We start from the raw sequence: 23,595 nt of genomic DNA on the forward strand, positions 1-23,595 counted from the left end.
AATGCATTTTACATTTCTCAACAATTTTTTTCAAGCCTTTCAGCAATCACACACAAATATCTCACAATACAGAGTTCTTAGTAAACACTGTCGAGGAAAGCACTGCCATGGCAACCCTAATGTAAACTTGTTAAATAAACTGGCACAATTCATGATACAAATATCATACATTCAAAACTACAATGTTATTGCTAAGATATGTTTGACTTTGGTAGACATCTACTTGAACATGCAGATTGGATTTCTCAAATCATAATCGTATATCTAAATCAGCCAATATAATCCTGATGCCAAGATCTGCCAAATGTTTAAGAAGTTTGTTGAAGCAAAGATTATAAACAAAACTCTTATGTTGCCATAGTTGTTCTTGTGTATGCCCACCGTTGTTCTTTCTAAACTTGCTTCTGCTTCAGGATTGTTTGCGTTTGTGTATGCATATATTCACACATGTGTGCTTCAAGAACATTTTGGCCATATAGCAAAAACATACAGTGCTTCCTTATACCACAAATGAGCATTGGAATAAAAAATTGCTCTTGTCCCAATATACAGTCTCCGCTATTCTGTACTTATTAAAATATGCAGTCAAGCTCAACTTGACCATTGTTTCTTCAAGCTTCACTATCTGCTATTCCCAAGGGAAAACATTGGCTGCGTTTATGTAACATGCTTGCACGTGGTTAGCTTAAACATGGTTTACATCACTTTCTGTGTAATACAATGAATATAATGAATTTCAAGGGATACAGTGAATAATAAATTAACCATATAGCCTGGGTTTGAAAAAATGCACTAAATTAAAATATGCTTATCTAGTTTTTGGTTATATGCATTATACAAACACATCCATATGTCACCAATTTGTGATGAAATTAACACTTGTCAGCCAGCTCCTAAATAATATATTCTAAAGACTGTGTTAAAGGTTGTTGTTGTTGTTTTGTCATTTGCTATTGAAAAACCTGTTAAATAGAAGCAATGAGACCTACACATGCTTAGTTTTATTTTATTATTATTTAAAAAAAATTAATACCAGTGTATTTATTCTGGTAAGAAAATGAAAACTAAACGAAGTAGCAACCAACGTCGAATGATATCAAAATAGTTCTTTTAATGGAACATAAACATTTCATAGCTCTTGATTCTTTATTACAGTCATGTTTATGAAAGCTTTAAAGAAGTTGCTACACTCAGTTGAGATTGTGGTACAAATTGGCACATGAAGTACAATTTACCTGTCCATACACACACAACACTTCTCACTCTTACTCATTCATACTAACTTACAAGATGCATATACATTGTGACTAAATCCACATATGGCCTAAAGCACATACAACAAAATTTCTAAAAATAACATATTCCACATTAGTAACAAGTCTGCTGCGCTGTATTTACAACTAATGATCTGGTACTGTGAATGGCAATTTGCTTAAGGATTGTTTTTGTGAACACACATTTAAAATGTTCAAGTTGTTATCAACTATCAAATCAGATATATATCTACAAGAAGATCTGTATGATCGTGTACAAATATTCTAAGGCAATTGTAGTTTGTTCCACAGGGTTTGTGCTGCCATTGTTATAATCCTTTTCTTATGTCTAGAAAGCTGTTCCTGTTAATATGCAACAAGGCATAATGACTCATTTCTGATCAGCAGGTTATTGGCTCAAAAATCTAGTATCTTGGGATGTGGAGATTTCTTTTAAAGTTCATGGAATAGCACCATAGAAATAGTCTTTGCCACAACAGAAAGAAAAAAAATCTCTTTCTTCAATTGCTTGGGAAACTTTAAAAAAAAAATATATCCCCTCATTTTTATTGGCTTAAAATAATAATAAAATAATTAGCTCATTCCCAAACATTTCCCAGGAAATGCAAAAGAACAGTTCATTTTCGCCAGTGGAGTGAAATTTATGATTGATGTGTTGGGTTATTCTGGTCCTGATTCCATTGCTGATCACTGGGAAGAAGTTAGCCTTAGGCTGGCAAAAGACCAATTCTGATTTGGTTCTTAGTCTTATGTAAGAGCTTAGCATACTACAGTACTTCAGCAATAATACACTTAATAATACCCTCAGTTACTGACAATATCCAAAGTCTGAATGTATTCATAGTGAACCATGAATGTAAAATGATTCAGTTCTACTTTGCTATTGAACCAAAACTGCCCACAGATTTAATGATTTTGCAGATACAGTTTTACAGGTTTTATGTGAGTATGTGGAGGGATAGAAAACAGGATCAGGTTTTCTCTTCCCATGACTTTTTTTTGTACATTTTAAATATTGGCTATGCCACCAAATGCAATTAGAATAAGAAAAATACAAAGACAACATTTCAAGTGCATGACCTGTGTAGCAGGTGAGTTTTTCCTCCTCTCCTGGATTCAAGTCACTTGTCAAAAAGTTACAGTCAGTGGGATCTTTTCCTATTGTTGAAGATGGAAATGATCCTGACAATTGTCAAACTGTGAACAAAGCTCTTAAACAGTCTCCTTGGAAGCATGCAATATCTTTTTCACCAGTTTCACCAAAGACAACCATGAATGGAGACCAAATGTCGTCATAATGTCTGTCCTCTACAGAGAGGAGTTTATCTAAAAGTGAGATGCTTCAGTTTTTCTTCTGTTTGAAATCATGGGCTAAAAAAAAATCTTTGCTTTTTACTAATATTGTCAGTATTTTTTAAAAGAATCCCTCCACCCCTCCAAACAGTCATTCTCTGTTTAATTTTATGACTTAAGGGGTGTCTTGTGTTATTTTTGAGTGTGAACGTTGTCTTGATATTTTATACTTTTGTATCGTATATGAAAACCTTTTTTGTTAATTGTATCATCTGTATGAAAATGGAGTAAAACAGAATCACCTGCTGAATAAATTTCTTCCGGGGGCTGTAGGAGGAAGAAGAAAAGAGAGAGGTTTATCAAGGCTATTCCAGAAACAATAATAAATTGTTCAGAGTGCAGTGATTTACATTGTCCTTTTAGCTAAAATACAGTATACTTAATCTTTATAAAATGCGCTATAATAGTTTGTGTTTCTTCTGCTAGAGCCAGCAAACAAAATAGTGCTTAAAAAAAAAACCCAAACCTGAAGTTGGAATGACAGATGCAGTCATATGCTATTCCTTATTCTTCTATTTTTATTTAAAGAAAAGGCAGAATAAAGCATTGTAAAATAAAGGTGGTACGAAACGAATTAAACCTTGTTATTTTCCACTCAAAATTACCCAGCTTGGCCTCTGCATTTCTCCTGCTCTATAAAGAAAGAAAACTGGAAAAAAAATAACAGAATATTCTTGCTCCACTTTCCATCTTCAGCATAAAGAAAATTTGTCTTGAATCAGAAACAATGGTTGTTTCCCTTTGACATTGTGCTTATCTATTCACTTTCTCCTTAGACAGAGATTCTCTTTTAATAAATTTGCATTCAATAATATCAATAAAACACAGAAAAATACCCTTTCTTTCGGATCTTGAGCCATCTTTAAAAAAGGACTCCTGGTAGTTTAAATATTATGTTCAATTAAATGCTCTGCTCATTCATCTGTCAATGAAAATTATTTTGGCACAGTAAGGATTCCCTTTGGCTTTTATATGGTATGCTGAACTACCTGCCAAAAGACTGCTGAAGTGAAAGGACATGTAAGCAAGAAAAAAATGGCTTTTATTTAAATTTAATTATGATTATATTTGATTAATTAAATATAAAACTTTGAGATATACTGCAGAAATCGTTAAGAATTTGCCAGAAAGATAATCCCTAGATGTTACTTTGTTTGTCTAACTCTTCTATATTCCTGTTGCTGGATTGAAAGTAAATTGGTACATTTTGTTATCTTTAATGGCTGTATTAAGTAAGAAAGTCCTGCTTGAAAAGTTCTGGAGAAATTATCCAAAAGTTTTTCCACAATGAATTAATTTCACTGTTCATTAAATAACCTAAGATATATAAACATAGGCAGCTTAAAACCCTGCTGTTCTGTTCGGGTCGTATGTGACCCGAAGCCAAGTTTGAGTCCCTGTAAAAAATTTTCCCTGCATATCTGAAACTTGAAATTTCATGTAGGTTCATCATTTCAGGGGTTCTCTCTATGAGAATTTTTTTTGGGGGGGTGGGGGGCTTAGTTTTTGCTGGGCAAAAAAAGTTACAAATCTTCTGTTCCTGGGTCACCCTGACCCGGACCGAAAACTCTTCATTTGCAGTGCTTATGTTTGGTCTTTTTGAAAGCTTTTTTCACTTGGAAAGTAGTCTGAACATTTCTGCACACAATGATATGAAAATTGAAATGAAAAAAGTAATTCTTATTGGTTTATTTTGCTGATATAATGCACGCCCCCCCGTTTTTGTGAAAGTTTTTTCAATTTATGGATAGTTTTGCTTGCAAAATGCATTCTATTTTACTGAAGTTGGTGTGGGATTGGTAGCTTGAACATTTCTGAATATAAGAAAAATATAAAGGAACTGAACAAAATGATTCTTACTGGTTTTTTAACATCAGAAATAAGGCCTCCCCCCCCCCCTCAGCTGCTTGCAACCATTTTCACTTTTTATTTTTTTATGCTCCAAATCCGAAATATTCTTTAAAATCTTAGGCATTCATTTACTCAATTTAACAATGCTGACCATCAAAAAAATATTTGTGGGGGTGGGGGAAAATTTTTTTTTCTGGGCAAAAAAAAAGTCACACTTAGTCTGTTCGGGTCATATAGACCCGGACCAAAATGATTTTTTTTAGGCACTTGAATTTGGTCTTTTTGAAAACCTTTTCAACTGGAAAACTAGTTTGAACATTTATGAACATAATGATATGAAAATTGAACTGGAAAAATTGAGACTTATATTTTTATTTTGATCAAAAAGCCCCTCCCCCCATCCTTTTTTAATTTCGTGTCAATTTCTATTTTTTAAGGCTACAAATCCCTAAGGAATTTTCCCCCAAAAGGTTTGATATACTAAATTGAACATTTCTGAATATAAGAAAAATATAAATGAACTGAAAAAAATGGTTCTTATTGGTTTATTTTTGCCACAAAAGGGCCACCCCCCCTCGGCCTTGCTGTGTGCCATTATTGTCACTGTTTATACATATTTGTCTAGAAATATTTGGAATATCCTTTTGAAAATCAACCACATTGTAGCCAGAGAACTAATTTTATGAAACAAATCCATTTTACTAAAAAAAGTATGTAAGTTTGAAATTAACAGCATAATTTTTATATAAATTGAAATAATTGAGGCATACTTTATGTGCAAAATAAACCAATATGCATCAATTTTTCCAGTTCAATTTTCATATCATTATGTTCAGAAATGTTCAAGCTACCAATCCCACACCAACTTTAGTAAAATAGAATGTATTTTGCTAGCAAAACTATCCATAAAGTGAAGACTATTTAAAAAAAACGGGGGGGGCGTGCATTTCATCAACAAAATAAACCAATATGCATCAATTTTTCCAGTTCAATTTTCATATCATTATGTTCAGAAATGTTCAAGCTACCAATCCCATACCAACTTTAGTAAAATAGAATGTATTTTGCAGGCATAATTATCAATAAACCTAAAGAAAATTCACAAAAACGGGGGGGAGGCATATTTATGTGCAAAATAAACCAATAAGGATTAATTTCTTCAGTTCAATTTTCATATCATTGTGTGCAGAAATGTTCAGACTACTTTCCAAGTGAAAAAAGTATTCAAATTGACCAAACATAAGCACTGCAAATGAAGAGTTTTCGGTCCGGGTCAGGGTGACCCGGGAACAGAAGATTTGTTACTTTTCTTAAACAGAACAGCAGGGTTAAGAAATTGGTTCAAGTCTTACTAGCTACCAGATTTTTGATATGTAATAGTAGTAGTAGTAGTAGTAGTAGTAGTAGTAGTAGTAGTAGCAGCAATAATAATAATAATAATAATAATAATAATAATAATAATAATAATAAGTATTATTATTATTATTATTATTATTATTATTATTATTATTATTATTATTATTATTATTATTAATTAGATTTGTATGCCACTCCTCTTTGAAGACTCGGGGCAGCTCACAATGTAACAATAGCACAATACATTACAAATCTAATATTAAAATTTAAAAAGTCAATTAAAAACATTAATATAAAATAATCAATATCATAAAATGTAAAAAAACTAAATTAGATATTCAATTAGATTAGTAATATTTTGACATGGCCTGAAATTGTATACTCCTTTGTTATTGTAATCACTTGGTTTAGATATGAGAGTGTTCCATTTGAAATAAATTATTATTATTTTTTGTTACAAATTAAAGATGAAATTGAAACATGGAAATACTACCTGAAACATTTTTACAGTCAATCTCACAGGAAAATTTCAATTTTTCTTCAGAACTAATCTCCCCTCCAAAAAAAGGTACAAAAGATTCTATATTAAATAAAAATGGTAGCTTCCACAATTGTTTTGTTTTCTGTTTTCAGACAGCACCCCAGAAATCATTTTAAGCAGTAATAGAATGCCTAAACTTTTTATTCTTCTATATTCTTTTATTCTTATGTATTGTTTCTATCTATCTGCTTCTCAGTAACAATTTTTGTTTTCCCCCAAACAAAAATTATCTGAGTCTCTTAGCTTTAAGAAAGAAATACTTTGACTGCAAAAAACTAATTACTGATACAATCCAGTAAGCTACTTTAACACTATTTTTCTAAGCACACGTTTTCAGGAGTTTAATCCACCCCCCAGACAATAATCCTTCCACTGCACTGAAGCTTTCTTTAAATTCAGAGAGATTTTTGTTGTTATAAACTGCTATAAACTGTGGACATGAACATCTGCTAGAGAAAAATGGAAAACAGCAAATATATGCTGGTACATGCAGAGATGAGTTCTTCCTAGTTGGACTGGTAGCAACCTGCTGATGACGTCAGGATGACGTCATGGAATTTTTTTTGGGGGGGCGGTTTGGGGGGGCATTTTTTTGCTCCCCCCCTTCTGCACATGTGCAGAAGCCAAGTTTCCAGCAGTTGCCAGTTTTCTTTTTTCTTTTTGGCACTGCCCACATGGCACGGGAGGAAGCAAACCGGCAGTGAAGTACGTTAGAACCCACCTGTGTCTCTATGGCACATTTACATATGCTGTTCTGATATTTTATGGAGAAATTTGATAATTTCAAAACTTAAAATGACCTACCCCTGATCCACAGAACCGACCAATCCTCAGAGCAGATGTATCGTGACCATCGTAGACTTCTAAGTAGTCATAGCCACAGTCTGCTTCTTCTTCCACTTCAAATGTCTGAAAGATTAACTCTATTCGATAGCCGTGGTCTGACACCAGCAACCATTCACAATCTGTTTGAACTGGGTAATTATTATCTCCAAACTGAGCATGAGAATAAAGGTCTCTCATCTTGCTTTCAGCTTTTAGACGACCACCACACTCTGTGTGCAAGATGTGGGAAAGAAAAGATTTGTGTCTCAGTTCTAGTTTTGAAAGATATCAGATTTATTTTTCTAGCACGATTGAGAAGCACCAAGAACAAAAGAAAACCACTAGATGTCAGTGTAAACAAAGAAATAGACATCACAAAACATTGTTAGATTCCAGCAGGAAAAAAACCTTAATTGCTGGCAGAAACTCCCCCCCCCCCATCGCAGTGAAAGAATTTTGACTTGATTTAAAATATATTCTGCAGCAAAACACTATGATTTGGTTTTCCAAGAAACAACAGAATGGATTACTAAAATGTATTCTGTATTTAGTATATGTATATAAAAGTATATTCAGTTTTCTGCACAAGGAACCTAATTAAACTTTTACCCACAATAGTGTTAAACAGGCATCCATGAAGTTAGTAAAATTTTCCCACCTGTTGAATGGGTTGCTTGGAAGCCTTTTCTTTGAACTGATGCATCAGAGACAAATCGGAGAAACATTTTATTTCCCGTGGCAATAAGAGGATCTGGGATCTTATTTCCACATAAACGCCCCAAAATTGGGGATTTTTCATTTTCTCCATCAAACACCTCCAGATGGTCATAAGCACATTCCTGATGTTGTTCAATTTCAAACTCAATAAATACCTGAAAAAATAGCAAAATGTTAATCCAGAATTTAAGTGTATCCCAATTACAGTCATACATACTAATCAGAATAATTCTAAATATTAAATTAAATATAAGAAAGTGGTATTGGAAGAAGCAAGCAATAAAATAATAAGGGTCTAATTTAGCCCAAGTATAGATATATTTATAAGAACTCCAGATTTAATAAATACCCAGATTTATTACAAGTTATTTTGTGTTGGATCTAATTGTGCTCTTAATAGCTTCTCAGTGTGCAATCATCATCTGCATTAAAAATACCAAGATATTTATTCCTATCATCTATCTGTGATAGAAGTAAGACAGTCTAGAGTATGTCTAATATGTGTTGATTTTTCAAATTTATATGATGGTTTCATGTTTTTCAGATATCTAGAAAGATAGTCCTTCAGGATTGGGCGGCATAGAAGTTGAATAAAATAAATAAATAAAAATAAAGCTAAAGAAAATTTCAGAAGTGTGTTATAAAACTAATTTCAAAACTATATTTTAGGGCTTTTAGAAATGAATTCATTAAATAGCCCCAAACTAAAATTTAAAAGGTATTTTGGCTGAACAGACACACACACACACACAGTGGTACCTTGTCCTACAAATGGCTCTTCTAACGAACTTTTCGAGATACAAACCTGGTGTTTAAGATTTTTTTTGCCTCTTCTTCTGAACTATTTTCACCTTATGAACCCAAACCGCCGCTGCTAGGATGCCCTGCCTCCAGACTTCCGTTGCCAGCCAAAGTGCTGGGATTCTCCTGAGCCACCTTTCTCTGGGAATCCCCACCTCCGGACTTCCGTTGCCAGCTGAAGCACCTATTCTTGCACTCCTGGGATTCCCCCAAGGCTCCCCTCGCTGGGATTCCCTTCATTTTTGCTGGCACTGCTTTGAATCCCAGTGAGTGCAACAATGGGAGCTTCATCTGGCAACGGAAGTCCAGAGGTGGAGTTTCCCAGCAAGGGGAGCTTCAGGGAAATCCCAGCAGGACAAGAACGGGCGTTTTGGCTGGCAATGGAAGTCCAGAGGTGGGGATTCCCAGCGGCGCAAGGCAAAAGGGGTGAGTTTTGGGATTGCATGCATTATTCGCTTTTACATTGATTCCTATGGAAAACATTGTTTCATCTTACGAACTTTTCTACTTACGAACCTCGTCACGGAATGAATTAAGTTCGTAAGATGAGGTACCACTGTGTGTGTGTGTGTGTGTGTGTGTGTGTATGTATGTATATATATGTATGTATGTATGTATGTATGTATGTATGTATGTATGTATGTATATATGTTTTCGTAGATGTTCACAGGTATATGTATGTAGATTGTTCTGAGTTCGGGTTTTACCCCGTGTAATATTTTGAGTGTCTATGCGACCTTTCGGTGAAATCACATTCACCATCCTCAGGCAGAAGTTGTTAGCTTCGTGCTACTTTGAATATAGTTTTCAACTTATATATATTTAAAGGAGGCAATTTCCATAAATCTAAATATTCAAATATTTCTTTTTTTTTCATTCCTATATGTTATTTTCTTTTGTTCAATATAAATATTTTTCAAGTGTCCTTCAGCAGTTAATAGATATGTAGATTAATAGAACTCCTTCTGATTTTGATATGTTGACATGAAAAGACTGTGACGAATGACGTAGTTATAACTTGAACCAGACAGAAATAGCTCTTCAAAATTATTGAACTAAATCTTGAGCATAGAAGTTGGGTGAATAATATTTCTGAATTACCCCTGGGGAAACACAAATTCTCTAATACTGGAACTGGGAGACATACTTTATTTAAAAATCCCAATGGTTCCTTTATAATGTCTTCCCATAGGATTTAATTAAGTGTAGGGATCTGTAGAGACACCAGGCTCTCCAGAGAGATGACTGTACAATGAAAGACACATTATACACCCCTCAGAATCTCATTATTAAAGAAAAAGAAACACACAGCATTTGACTCATGCACCTTGTCTACAAAATTAAATGCTCCTTTGTCAAAATTTCAGCATTAAATTACTTTTCACCAACCTGAATATAAATTATTTGGAAAAAAAATATTCCTCAGCACTTCATTATCTACAATGCTCCATTGCAGCCCAAACCTTTACAAAGTTCATGCTCTTTTAAGGATATTAGTCACATTCTGCTAGTTGTAACTTCCCTATAAACCTCTTTCTTGAATATGGGAATCAGTGGCTCTAATATAAGTTAAAATAAGTTATAATATAAGTTAAAATGATGTATGACAATGATTGTCATACATCATTTTTTTCATTTAAAATCCATAGAAAATTCAGTTTTAAGGCAAGTAACTCCCAAGTTGAGAGTTTCGTTGGATTATAGGAGAACACAGAATTGAATTAAAATGGATTAAAATAGACATTTCCACTGAAAGCAAAAAAGAAATGTTATCTGAAGTTTGGGATTCAGGAAAAGTCCGTTAGGTTGAAGAACAGCAAGCTAGAATACAGTGTTCCCTCGATTTTCGGGGGTTCGAACTTTGCAAATAGCCTGATAAGCAAATAGCCAATAATATTTTTAAAAAATATTAATTAAAAAATACCACAGTTTCTATATCACGGTTTTTCCTGCCCGATGATGTCATATGTCATTGCCAAACTAATAATTTTTGAAAATATATAACAAAAAATAATTATTGTTAATATGTAATTATGTTTATAAATATAAGAATCACTAACTGTCTTATTCAATGGTGAGTACCAGTAATAATGGTGAGTAAATGGTTGTTAAGGGAATGGGAAATGGTAATTTAGGGGTTTAAAGTGTTAAGGGATGGCTTGTGATACTGTTCATAGCCAAAAATGGTGTATTTACTTCTGTATCTCTACTTTGCGGAAATTCAACTTTCGCGGGTGGTCTTAGAATGCATCCCCTGCAAAAATCGAGGGAACACTGTATAGAATTTTTAAAAAATATATATTATTCCTAATAACTCTATTAAAAGTAATAGCATTTTTCTATTTGGTATAAACTTAAAATACAGTATTCTAAATTTGCATAGGATTTCCACTATTTATTATTTATAAAAACTTATCAATACAACTATTGAAAAAGAGAAATATCCATCTTTTCTGATACACACATGGCTTAACGTATATATTAAATGAATTTAACATCCTTGAAAGCTTTACCTTTAAGTTTTCTAGCCCACATTAAAACATCAGATAGGAATAAGAGCATCAGAAGAACCTTCTAGCAAATAATATTAACATGCTTCATGGCACCGGACCAGATTATCTCAAGGACCGCCTTCTGCTGCACAAATCCCAGCGACCAGTTAGGTCCCACAGAGTGGGTCTTCTCCGGGTCCCGTCAACTAAACAATGCCGCTTGGCGGGACCCAGGGGAAGAGCCTCCTCTTTGGTGGCCCCGGCCCTCTGGAACCAACTCCCCCCAGAGATTAGAATTGCCCCCACCCTCCTTGCCTTTCGTAAGCTACTTAAAACCCACCTCTGCCGCCAGGCATGGGGGAATTGAGATACCCTTTCCCCCTAGGCCTTTACAATTTTATGCATGGTATGTCTGTATGTATGTTTGGTTTTTTATTATAATGGGTTTTAAATTGTTTTTAGTATTGGATTATTGTTATACGCTGTCTATTATTGTGGTTAGCCGCCCCGCGTCTCCGGAGAGGGGCGGCATACAAATCCAATAAATAAATAAATAAATAAATAAATAAATAAATAAATAAATAAATAAATAAATGCTAAGTCTATTTAAAAGGAATAAAAATCATCAAGAATGAAATACAAAGCAAAGAGATCTGTTAAAATGTCTTGGACAATAAGGCTGTTCTAATCTGCAGACTCCCTAATGAAAGTCAGCCAAAGTACAATGTGTTGCCACTTTATATTAACAGCTGTCCTTGAGAAATTTCATATCGCTCAAGTGTTGACATTTTGGCAGTAAAATAGAAATAATCAGAACAAGCTCAAGTACTGCAAGCTGAAACAGAGATACTTTCTCTTGGCGTACTACATTAAGAAAGATCAGGCATTCTTATTAATAGAAAAAAGCTGCAGATACAATATTAACAGCTGAAATATTATCTCAAATGGCAGTCATAAATTTTGTTCACTATTACTGTACGACTTTCAAAGGGCAAATCATTGTACTATTTGACATCTACTTCATTCTATTAAAAAGAGAACTTGATCTATTCAATCTACTTAATTCATGTCTCTTTTGTATAACAGAAATATAACTAAGTATGGCTAAAGGGATTTTTCCAATGAAAGACTGCTAATGCTATTAGTCGAAAGCATTATATTGTTTTCCTTTTTTGGAGGTTTTTCTTAGGCTCAGAGGAAAGATGGATGAAATCAGTGGTGGGCTGTTGCCGGTTCGGATCGGTTCACTCAAACCAGTGGCGGAAATTTGTCCCCGCTCACCGAATCGGCAGCGATGGCCAGCTGGCCACACCCCCATACAGATCCTCCAGTCACCACTCCTTTAAGTGGCTGTCAAAAAAACCCTCTGCACATGCACAAAGGCTTCTGTGCATGCGTAGAGGGTTATTTGCCCAACATGACATAGGCACATGCACTTTCAACATGATGCAAACCGGTAGGGAAGATAAGTGGAACCCACCACTGGATGAAATTAGTGGGGGTATGCGTATAGGAGAATAAGTGACTACTTAGATTGTTTAGAGCAGGGACACGTTGCTTACCTTTTACTACCGGTGCTCTGCGTGTGTATCACAATATTTCATGCATACGCTCACTTGTTACAGTCACACACATGCCCCCAGAATGATTTTGCTTCTGCTCATGGTGGGATGATTTTCCTTCTATGCATGCTCAGAGAGCCGAAAATCACATAAAATTATATTAAATAGATGGTGGTGCACAAAGACCGACAAAGACAGACTAGAGCCGTAGTGCCAGAATTATGCAATTGGAGAGCTGCTACCAGAGCAGTGTGCTGGACCGCACCGGTACGAACCCATCACTGGTTCAGAGCCCATAAAATTATAAAGATAGTAAAATGGCTGCATAATTAACAGACTCATCTGGAAGAATTAATACTCAGCATGCAACCCATTGTGTTGCACATAAAAACGTGTTAGTTTTACTGTAAAATTGTATGTATGTATGCCTCTCTCTCTATATCACACTGGCCACATGACCACAGAAATGTCTTTGTGCAATGCTGGCTTCCTCTGCTAAGAAATATAGATGAGCATTGATCCCACAGATGCAAACAGCTGCACAGGGGAAAACCTTACTTCCTGCCCACTCCTCCTACCCTTGAATTGTAATTCGTTGTAAACACAGTCAGCAAATATCCTCTCCTCTAAGTTCACTTTTACCCTTATATATATTACCACATGTCTATTTTTCTTCCTATGTATTTGTGTATTGGACAAATGAATAAAATAAAAAATAAATTTAAAAAATGACATTTTTGCAAGACTATCCAAAGACAAACCACTCAGCTCCCAAAATTCTTACAAGAGCCTTCAAACCAGGTACCTCTACTATTGCTGCCCCCTTTCTGCTGATGCACAAAAGGAAGCATGTTTTAATGGGATATCTTTGAACTCCGTATGCATAGAATTGTGGATTTATAGAACAATCCCATGTACAGATTTTCCATTTTTTTTGGGGGGGGGGGGGGAATGTCCTAGGTAAATTGTACCAGACTGTACTTCTAGAACTTTACATTTAAATTACACAATACACTTCATCTTAGCCCAAAGCCCAAATTTGATCATAATTACATTTTTCCTAAAAGGCAATACAGTTATAAAAGTTTTTTTGTTGTTTCAGTAATACGTTAACCCATTAATACTTGAAGGAAATGTTTGTTTTGTTTGTGTATGTGTAGTTTATATCTTTTCCTGTTTTTCTTCTGTTGAAACGTGTTAGTTTCTTGAAGACTGCCTACTTAAGTCCTACTAGGATTCTACTCTGTTGCAAGGTTTTTCAAAAGTGGTTTGCTGTCACCCGCTTCCTAGGGCTGAAAATGACTGGCCAAAGATCACCTAGTTGGCTTTGTGTATAAGGCAGAACTAGCACTCATGGTCTCCCAGTTTTTGATGCCTTAATTACAACATCCAACTGATTTTCATATTGTGCGTGTTGCATCATTTCAAACTGATGGTAAGGCACTCCTCCTACCCTTGAATTGTAATTCATTGTAAACACAGTCAGCAAGTGTTGTGGTTCCGTCTGAGGCCCCTCAGGGAACGGCTGATCTTCTGTCGGTTTCCAGCTCATAGGGAGAGGATGAGGAACAGGAGGTTCAGGCAGACGAGGAGGAGGAATCCCAGGCTGAAGAAGAGGGAGGACAGCCAGAGTCCCCCCAGAGGGAGCTCTCCCCAGCAAGCAGCCTGGATTCCTTAGAGGAAAATGCACAAGCCATAATTGATCTGTGACAGAGAAGAGCTACACAGCGAAGGGACCAATTGGCTAGGTACTTTCAGCATTAAAGAGGCAACAGCTGGGTTTGGGTGTGGTGCTCTTTGGAAAGGCTAAAAGGCAGACCCACCCTTCCTGGCTTGTGGAGTTTTATCTTTGAGAGTCTTGGGACCTGGCTGTGAACTTTGGCGTCTTGGAATCCTGGTTTGTGCCTTTGACTACTGAAACCTTGGGGTGGGTGTGCCAGCAAGAAGCTTGCTGTATTGTCTGGACATCAGGACTCTGCTGTAAAGTATTATAGCCTGTCTGTTGGGAAGAACAGGTTTTCCTCTGTGTTTATTTTTTCCAGCTATAAAGTACTTTTGCTTTTACCAGAGTGTCTAGCTGTTTTTTCCAGTTGGTGTTGAGGTCTGGGGGAACCCAGACAGAACAGCAAGTGACATTTTTGCCAGACCATCCAAAGACAAACCACTCAGCTCCCCAAATTCATACAAGAGCCCTCAAACCAGGTACCTTTACTATTGCTGCCCCCTTTCTGGTGATCAATACAATACTAGACAAACACCTTTAAAACATTTGTAGGGGTCAGAGAACCTGCTAGTCCCAACTGAGGTATAGGATCTTACTCTGTTGTCTGGGTGGATATGATTCAACAACTGCTATCACCTTATGAGGAATCAAAGGGAATAGGGCATTTCTTTTCCTCAGATAGCACAAGCCAGTAATCTTACAGACAAAGATTAGTGGCTATAAATGATGGATAAGCAACACTGCAAATTCGGGAACAGAATAGAAAGTGACTTTAGAATAAATGATGCTATTTTTGATACATTGTGAATATAACTGATTCTTGAGTTATTTAAATTAAGTGAGGTAACTTGTCACTAAATGACAGTGAGAAAAAAAAAACTTCCCTACCAAATGAATTCAAGGCCATGTGATAAAAACTCTAAATAAAGTAGAGAAAATGTCAAACACTCTGTTCTTTTTTAAAGAAGAAGTTAGTTAAAATGATGGAGACTCTATTCAAAAAGAGGATAAATCAGCACCTAAAAAACAATAACTTATTGGACCCAAATCAGCATCGCTTTACTGAAGGCAAATCATGTCAGACTAATCTCATTGATTTCTTTGACTATGTCACAAAGGTATTGGATGAAGGTGGTGCTGTGGATATTGCCTATCTGGACTTCAGCAAAGACTTTGATACGGTTCCACATAAAGAGCTGATAGATAAATTAGTGAAGATTGGACAATCCCTGGATAGTTCAGTGGATTTGCAGCTGGCTGAAGCGTAGACATCAGAGAGTTATTGTTAATGTCGAGTATTCTGAGCAGAAACAGGTTACAAGTGGTGTGCCACAAGGGTCTGTTCTGGGTCCTATTCTTTTTAATATGTTTGTGAGTGACATAGGGGAAGGTTTGGTAGGGAATGTTTGCCTATTTGCCGATGACTCTAAAGTGCGCAATAGGATTGATATTCCTGGAGGCGTCTGTAATATGGTAAATGATTTAGCTTTACTGGATAAATGGTCAAAGCAATGGAAACTGCAGTTTAATGTTTCCAAATGTAAAATAATGCACTTGGGGAAAAGGAATCCTCAATCTGAGTATTGCATTGGCAGTTCTGTGTTAGCAAAAACTTCAGAAGAGAAGGATTTAGGGGTAGTGATTTCTGACAGTCTCAAAATGGGTGAGCAGTGTGGTCGGGTGGTAGGAAAAGCAAGTAGGATGCTTGGCTGCATAGCTAGAGGTATAACAAGCAGGAAGAGGGAGATTGTGATCCCGCTATAAAGAGCGCTGATGAGACCACATTTGGAATACTGTGTTCAGTTCTGGATACCTCACCTACAAAAAGATATTGACAAAATTGAACGGGTCCAAAGACAGGCTACAATTCAAGAATGGTGGAAGGTCTTAAGCATAAAACATATCAGGAAAGACTTAATGAACTCAATCTGTATAGTCTGGAGGACAGAAGGAAAAGGGGGGATATGATCGAAACTTTTAAATATGTCAAAGGGTTAAATAAGATTCAGGAGGGAAGTGTTTTTAATAGGAAAGTGAACACAAGAACAAGGAGACACAATCTGAAGTTAGTTGGGAGAAAGATCAAAAGCAACATGAGAAAATATTATTTTACTGAAAGAATAGTAGATCCTTGGAACAAACTTCCAGCAGACGTGGTTGGTAAATCCACAGTAACTGAATTTAAACATGCCTGGGATAAACATATATCCACCCTAAGATAAAATACAAAAAATAGTATAAGGGCAGACTAGATGGATCATGAGGTCTTTTTCTGCCATCAGTCTTCTATGTTTCTATGTTTCTAATGCAAATCCAGAACAAATTGTCAACTTTTACACATGTCCAGTACTTCCCACATGATGATAGGATTATTTTTGGCCTCATAAATGGCTCTTCAACCACACTTAATAAATGAAGTCATTTCAACCCCACTTGGGAAATAAGAAATAGATATTTTTTACCGAATTCCCATTTGTATTTTTAAATCTTTTAAAATAAAATTGTACAGCTACTAAGCATTACATTATAATGTGCTAAATACCACATGTCTCTGCAAATTTTTACTTCTACTACAGAAGTCTCTAACCTTTTTGGACACTTGCACACTTAGAATAATGCATGTTGCAGGGAGGGAAACTTCTCTGATCACAATATGGTTGTATAGCCAGTTGGAAAATTAAGAATTCACAATGGGTATGGGGTCTGGATGGTGGAAGATATGCTGAAATACCTATACCATGGATACGATATAGGAGTCCAGCACTGTTCATAGATCTGTTTTTGAAGGGCAAAAAATACACATACACATAACACCAGGTCACGAATACTTCAATATAATTGCATCTTTTCTTGGCTTTCACATTTGCTTTCTGCTTATGAGGTACTCCTGACAGGGGTTATATGTGTGTCCATGCAAGCTGAAATACCTTTTTTGGCCTTTTAGAATATGAATATGAGTATTGGTACTTATCAGAGATCTCTAATCTAACATTCGTACCAACAAAATAATACTTTAAAAATCTGTGGATTCAAATTTTATTTCATTAATGGTACTATCGATTCAGGCTAAACCTTTGATAGATTTGTTACCAATATTAATTACTACTTACTATTTTGACCCTGTGACCAGGTGTAGCACTTATTTCCCAGCTGCATTCCTTTCGGCTTGGGTATTTGTCAGGCCAGTTGGGGCTTGTGATAATTCCATTTGGGCTGTGGATTTTCTGTTCGCATTCAGCTGGATTAATGATAGATAGAGAGCATCAATGAATCGTGTGAAAATATATCACACTGCTAGATAACTCAGATATTAATTCTATGCTTTATGAAAAAGGAAGCATTTGTTAGAAGCTAACATGGTGTAATAATTCAATCTTAACTATCAACATTTACGATTAGCAAACTCATTACTGACAACAATGTGCTATAACATCCATAAAACTAATTTGGGGAGTTGTGCAAGTTGAGATCTTCATTCTCTTGAATATTTGGTGTGGCTGTTTAATGGCCCTCCCATTCATTCACTTGTACATTCATCATGCACAGAAGATGCTTTCACTGATTCTGAGGTATCATGGCCATACAATATTTGAATAGTTTGTATACCCTATTACACGGGTCGGCAACCTGTGGCTCCAGAGCCACATGCGGCTCTTTAGGCCTCCTGTTGTAGCTCCCTGTCTCATCACTGGCTGGCCTAGCCCTCCTCTCCCTCACCTGGCCTGAGAAGATATGGGCAATGGGGGGAATGGAGAAGTGGACGGGGTTGGTTCTCCAGCACTGATTGAGGAACATAACCATCCCCAGCAGAAGCTTCCTTTCGGGTGACCCTTCTCCCCCACTCACGACTTCTTGACTGGCTGTGGCGGGGTCAGGAGGGTGAGCATGCATAGGGAGACCTCAAGCGAGTGCCAAAGAACAGCAAAAGTGCATGCGGAGGCAGGTGGCTGCTCGCTTAAGGAGGGTCTTTGGATGTGGCTTCTCTCCTGCCCTAAAGATCTGGTCATTGCCTTGCCATGTCCCTTCCCATCCCACTCCGCAGCTCTTCAGCTGAGCGGGGTGGTATAAACTCCAGCCCAAAGTGACAGGAAGCAAAGGCTGCCTTCGCTCCAGTGACCCTCCTCTCCCTCCTTCTTTTGTGCATAGGTGGGAGGGGCACGACAAGGTGATGGGTGGATCCTTAGGACAGGAGAGAAGTAGCCCTGTAACTGCCTTCATGCCACATTTGTACATAAGGCTGATTTCACTTCCTGCTGCTTCGGGCTGGAGCTCATGACCTCCCAGCTTGGTGGTGGGGAGAGGAGATGGGACAGGACACAGCAAGGCAATGGATGGATCCTTAGGTCAGGAGAGAAGCTACGTTCAAAGACGCTCCTTAAACAAGCAGCCACTTGCCCTCCATGTGCACCTCTGCTGAGCTTAGGTACTTGCTTAAGGCTGGTCTCCCTGCATGCGCCACAGCCAGGCAGGGAGTCACAAGAGAGGGAGGAGAGTCACCCAAAGAGAAGCCTCTGCTGGGGGTGGTGATCATTCCTCAGCACACACAGAGAAAAGGGGAGAGAGTGAAAGAAGAGAGAGAGAGATGGGGAAAAGAGAGAAATGAAGGAGGAAGGCAGAGAGAGAGAGAGAGAGAGATGGGCAGAGGGAAAGAGAAAAAAATAAAGAGGGAGGAAGAGAGATGGAGAGAGAGAAAGAGAGGTAAAGGAGATACATTTTTCTCATAGAAAAGAAAATATAGAGCCACAAAAGCTGCATAGGTGTGGCTGAGGTGGTGTCATGTGACTCGGTGGGAGTGACATCGAGTTGTCCATGACCATCCAGGTTTTGTGGCTCCGGATGTTTTGTTTTCTCTGGGAAACTGGTCCAAATGTCTCTGAGTGTATAAGGTTGCCAACTTCTGGCCTATTACATAACACTTTTCAATGAAATATCTTACAATCTTCAAAGAGGTGCAAATATAAGGATTACATGCATAAGATAAAATGCACTCAAGCAACTTTTTAAAATAAGCTTCTCTGGCATATTACTTTTTACCTTCCTTGCAGTCATGTTTGTTTTCATGAAGAACAAATCCATTCCGACATTGGCATACATAGCTTCCAAAAGTGTTAATGCATTCGTGCTGGCAGCCACCATTGTCCTTTGAACATTCATCTTTATCTATAAAATATACAACACATTTACTCTACAAAGAGAATTTACCTCTATATTTCGTAAAAAAGAAACTTAATGCTGGCCATTCATCTTCATTGGAATCAAAAAATGAAAAGCTTTAGTTGTATTTGCAAAAACTCCAAACATTCATAGAGATCACACTTACTGTATTTGCTGTATTGTATTTGTTTTAATACCTGAGAAGAAGTGAGCTTTGAAACCTTTTTTTGAAACTGTGTTATCAGATCTGAACTCAATTCTCATGTTGTTATACTGGGATGTGATAACTTCAGGCACTTCTGTACCACAAAATTTGCCCTGTGGTTTGGAATCAGTAGAAAGGCCACTACGGATTTCCACATAATCGTATTTGCACACCTAAAAAAATGAAATGCCAGCATTAATCCTAAGGAAATTAAGAAATGCATTTATCTTTTAACTTATATCATCAACCATGAGACATAATGTGGTTTAGTTCCTTTTCTTTATTTTATTGTTTATATTACTCATTATACCACAATTGATCAAATGTACAAGAGTATCTGGATAGAGGTTTTATTCTTGAGTGACATTCTTGGATCTCTACTGATGCCAGGATCTTAATATTAGCTCAGTTGCATTATGATTGAAATTCCTTTGGTATTAATAATAATAAGCAATGCAAAGAGTATTGCCACATCTATTTTGTTTTTCATTTTAATTTGCTGTTCCATATTTTTGGTTTAATTAAAAAACTTAGTTTTCCATTTTGGTTACCTGAATTATGATTCTCTCCTTTGTATGTAGACTGGAATTAAATGAGTTGGAACATTTTAATTAATTTGTTAACTGAAATATTGTTACCTTTTTTACTTCTTTATGAAAAGACCTAGTGTTTAATCATCTTGGTTTTTCCTTGCACTTAGCGATTCTAATTCTGGACCTAATATCTTTGTTAAGATATTCATGAACTGGGAGAGCCAATGGTAACAAGGTCAGCCAATGAATAGGCATAGCAACTAAGTCAGCCAATGGGAGCTAACCACTTCTGAGTCTGTGCAGAGAATCAAAACTGAATATTTAAGCTTAAGGCTAGGTGTGGCTCCAGTCTCCACTCTGCACTCTTCCTCTGAGCTCTGCTGAAATGAAACTAACCGTTCTCTGCTACCTGTAACTACAGTGGTACCTCATGATACGAACCCCTCGTCTTACGAACATTTCGTGATACGAACCCGGGGTTCATGATTTGTTTGCCTTGTCTTAAGAACCATTTTCACCTTACGAACCCGAGCCGGGGGCGTGGGCTCTCCTACTGCGCATGCGCTCTACCTTGTGCTCTCTTACTGCAGCAGGGATTTCCCTGCCTTGTGACTGTCATTTCCGGAATTTCCTCCCTGCCTCCCTCCTATTCCTCCTCCTGTATTCCGCCTCCCTCCCAGCCTTCAGGCAGCATTCGCCTTCCTCCGCCGCCATCGGCACCCAGCTCCTCCTTGTCTTCTCATTTCTTTACAAGTTGAAAGTCGGGCGGCGGCGCAGAGGCTGGGGGCGGCGAGGGTGTGTGGAAGAGGCACCTAAGGCAGAACTTTCAGCTTCTGGGTGGATGGGAGGAGTTAAGTGGCTGGGCTAGCAAAATCTCCGTGCTGCTTAATTTCTCCCAAAGCTGAAAGAAACGCTGGTAAATAAAAGCAGAACTTTCAGCTTCTGGGTGGATGGGAGGAGTTAAGTGGCTGGGCTAGCAAAATCTCCGTGCTGCTTAATTTCTCCCAAAGCTGAAAGAAACGCTGGTAAATAAGAGCAGAACTTTCAGCTTCTGGGTGGATGGGAGGAGCTAAGTGGCTGGGCTGGTAAAATCTCCCTGCTGCTTAGTTTCTCCCAAAGCTGAAAGAAACGCTGGTAAATAAAAGCAGAACTTTCAGCTTCTGGGTGGATGGGAGGAGCTAAGTGGCTGGGCTGGTAAAATCTCCCTGCTGCTTAGTTTCTCCCAAAGCTGAAAGAAACGCTGGTAAATAAAAGCAGAACTTTCAGCTTTTGGGTGGATGGGAGGAGCTAAGCGGCCGGAGGAATCAATGTAAAACGCCGCTGGGCTGTAGCTCCTCCCATCCACCCAGAAGCCGAAAGTTCTGCCTTTTGTTTACAAGCCTCCACGCGTTTCTTTCGGCTTTGGGCTGCTTGCTCTCCCAGAAAGACCCCAGCCCACACCTTCGGGAGCTTCCCAGCCGGGTCCCTTCCACGGGGCAGTGGCCACGGCTCCCCCCAGTTCTCCCGCTGACCCTTTTCACACACGCACACCATCCCCAGTCTCCGCGCGGCCGGCTGTCATCTTCTAAAGAAGCAAGAAGAGGAGGAGGAGCTGGGCGCCAGTAGTGGCGGAGGAAGGCGCCCAGCTCCTCCTCCTCTTCTTGCTTCTTTAGAAGATGACAGCCGGCCGGAGAATGTGGCTCGGAGGCTGGGAGGGAGGCGGAATACAGGAGGAGGAGGAGGAGGGAAGCCATGAGGGAGAGGGGGAAGGAGGGAGGGAGGAAATCAGAGAAGACGCACGTACAAACCACCCGTGCGTTTCCCTCCCTTCCCTTCCAGTCATTGCAAGCCGGACAGTAACTGTTGACTTTTCCGTTAATCCACCCACGAGGCTCCCTCCGGGCAGCCTGCGCTGTCTCCCCCCATCTCCCCCCCTCCACCCACACCCGAACAAAATCCGAATGCCGGCGGAAATGAGGCAAAAGGGGTGAATTTTGGGCTTGCACGGATTAATCGCTTTTCCATTGATTCCTATGGGAAACTTTGTTTCATGTTACGAACTTTTCACCTTACGAACCTCCTCCTTTCACCAATTAAGTTCGTATCATGAGGTATTACTGTACTTGAAAAAGAGTCCATATTGGTATTGTAAAATTTACTTCATCTACATTATTATATTTATATAAAAAAGTTGTTGAATACAGATGAATCAGTCATCTGTGTGTGCTTCTGGTTTTGATTTTGCAACAAACTTTAATGATTTTGATCATGTGTTGATGTGTGCTTTTAATTGTGGGAGTGTATTCATGCATGCTCATGTAATAATCTCCAATCTCAAAGTGGATTTTAGAAAGATGGTCATGATTTCATTTGTGTGTTGATTTCAAGTGAATTATTCAGCATGCAGCTAAAACAGCCCCAAGAAATAAGACCCAAAAGCCAATTAAGTAAACAAGAATTATGATGGATATTTTGCATTAATAGGATCTATTTTGCATTCTGCTACTATTGATTACCTAAGTAAATATTAGCTTCGGCTGTCATTAACTTACTTCACTCCCTTCCAGTTCAAAGAACTCAAACTTCAATGAGATTCTGTACTGGGTGGGAGCAACAAGTTGCCACACACAGTTTTTATTAGGGGGGTATTCTTTGGGCCATCCTGGTGTTGTTAGAGTCCCATTCAGCTTTGTCAGAAGACCCCCACAGGCAGCTGAAATAAAAGTGAAAGAACAGATTCATAAAGTTATACGTTCATAAAATCATAGTCTGTACACACAAGAAGTAAATGAATTCAGTAATCTATTTTTTTGAAAACAAACAAACAAAACAGATAAATCCAAAAGTATGGCCAAAATTGTCTACTGGCATATTTGGACTGAGGTAAGGAGACTAAAGAACAAGGTAAATGCATGCATAAATATTGTTTCTTTAAAAAAAAACAGTAATGGATTATATCTTGTGATTCACAGAAAATCATGCAGTTCCCTCTTTTCTTCACATATTGTCAATGTTGTTATCAATTCAAACTGTAGCTGAAAGTCAAAATAGAAAATAAAAGACAAATCAAAACTAAATTCATGATGGGTCTGAGACCAGGATGCTAAAGAGCTTGTATTAGAATATTTATATATTTTCCTAGTGAAAATATGTGAAATCTGTCACTCCATGGTCATATTCTAAGCTAGTCCAGACAGAGGAGTATACAGTATTTATGGACACTCCAATA

The 23,595-nt window shown here is 37.6% G+C and overlaps 1 protein-coding gene across 1 annotated transcript in view; it reads right to left on the reverse strand.

Moving 5' to 3' along the window:
* Positions 1-1,096: 1,096 nt before the first annotated feature.
* The window catches only part of TLL1 (tolloid like 1), a 170,648-nt gene continuing 148,149 nt past the window's right edge, over positions 1,097-23,595 (reverse strand). Inside the window, exons 15-21 of the mRNA XM_070757256.1 lie at positions 22,919-23,079; positions 19,847-20,027; positions 19,530-19,655; positions 17,606-17,733; positions 7,859-8,072; positions 7,180-7,430; positions 1,097-2,894 (exon numbers count right to left, since the gene is read on the reverse strand). Of these exons, the coding sequence (XP_070613357.1) occupies positions 2,760-2,894; positions 7,180-7,430; positions 7,859-8,072; positions 17,606-17,733; positions 19,530-19,655; positions 19,847-20,027; positions 22,919-23,079 (1,196 nt within the window). The 3' untranslated portion in view covers positions 1,097-2,759. The remainder of the gene's footprint in view (positions 2,895-7,179; positions 7,431-7,858; positions 8,073-17,605; positions 17,734-19,529; positions 19,656-19,846; positions 20,028-22,918; positions 23,080-23,595) is intronic.

The sequence above is a fragment of the Erythrolamprus reginae genome, chromosome 7 (assembly GCF_031021105.1).
Source record: "Erythrolamprus reginae isolate rEryReg1 chromosome 7, rEryReg1.hap1, whole genome shotgun sequence".
In the NCBI taxonomy this organism is placed as follows: domain Eukaryota; kingdom Metazoa; phylum Chordata; class Lepidosauria; order Squamata; family Dipsadidae; genus Erythrolamprus; species Erythrolamprus reginae.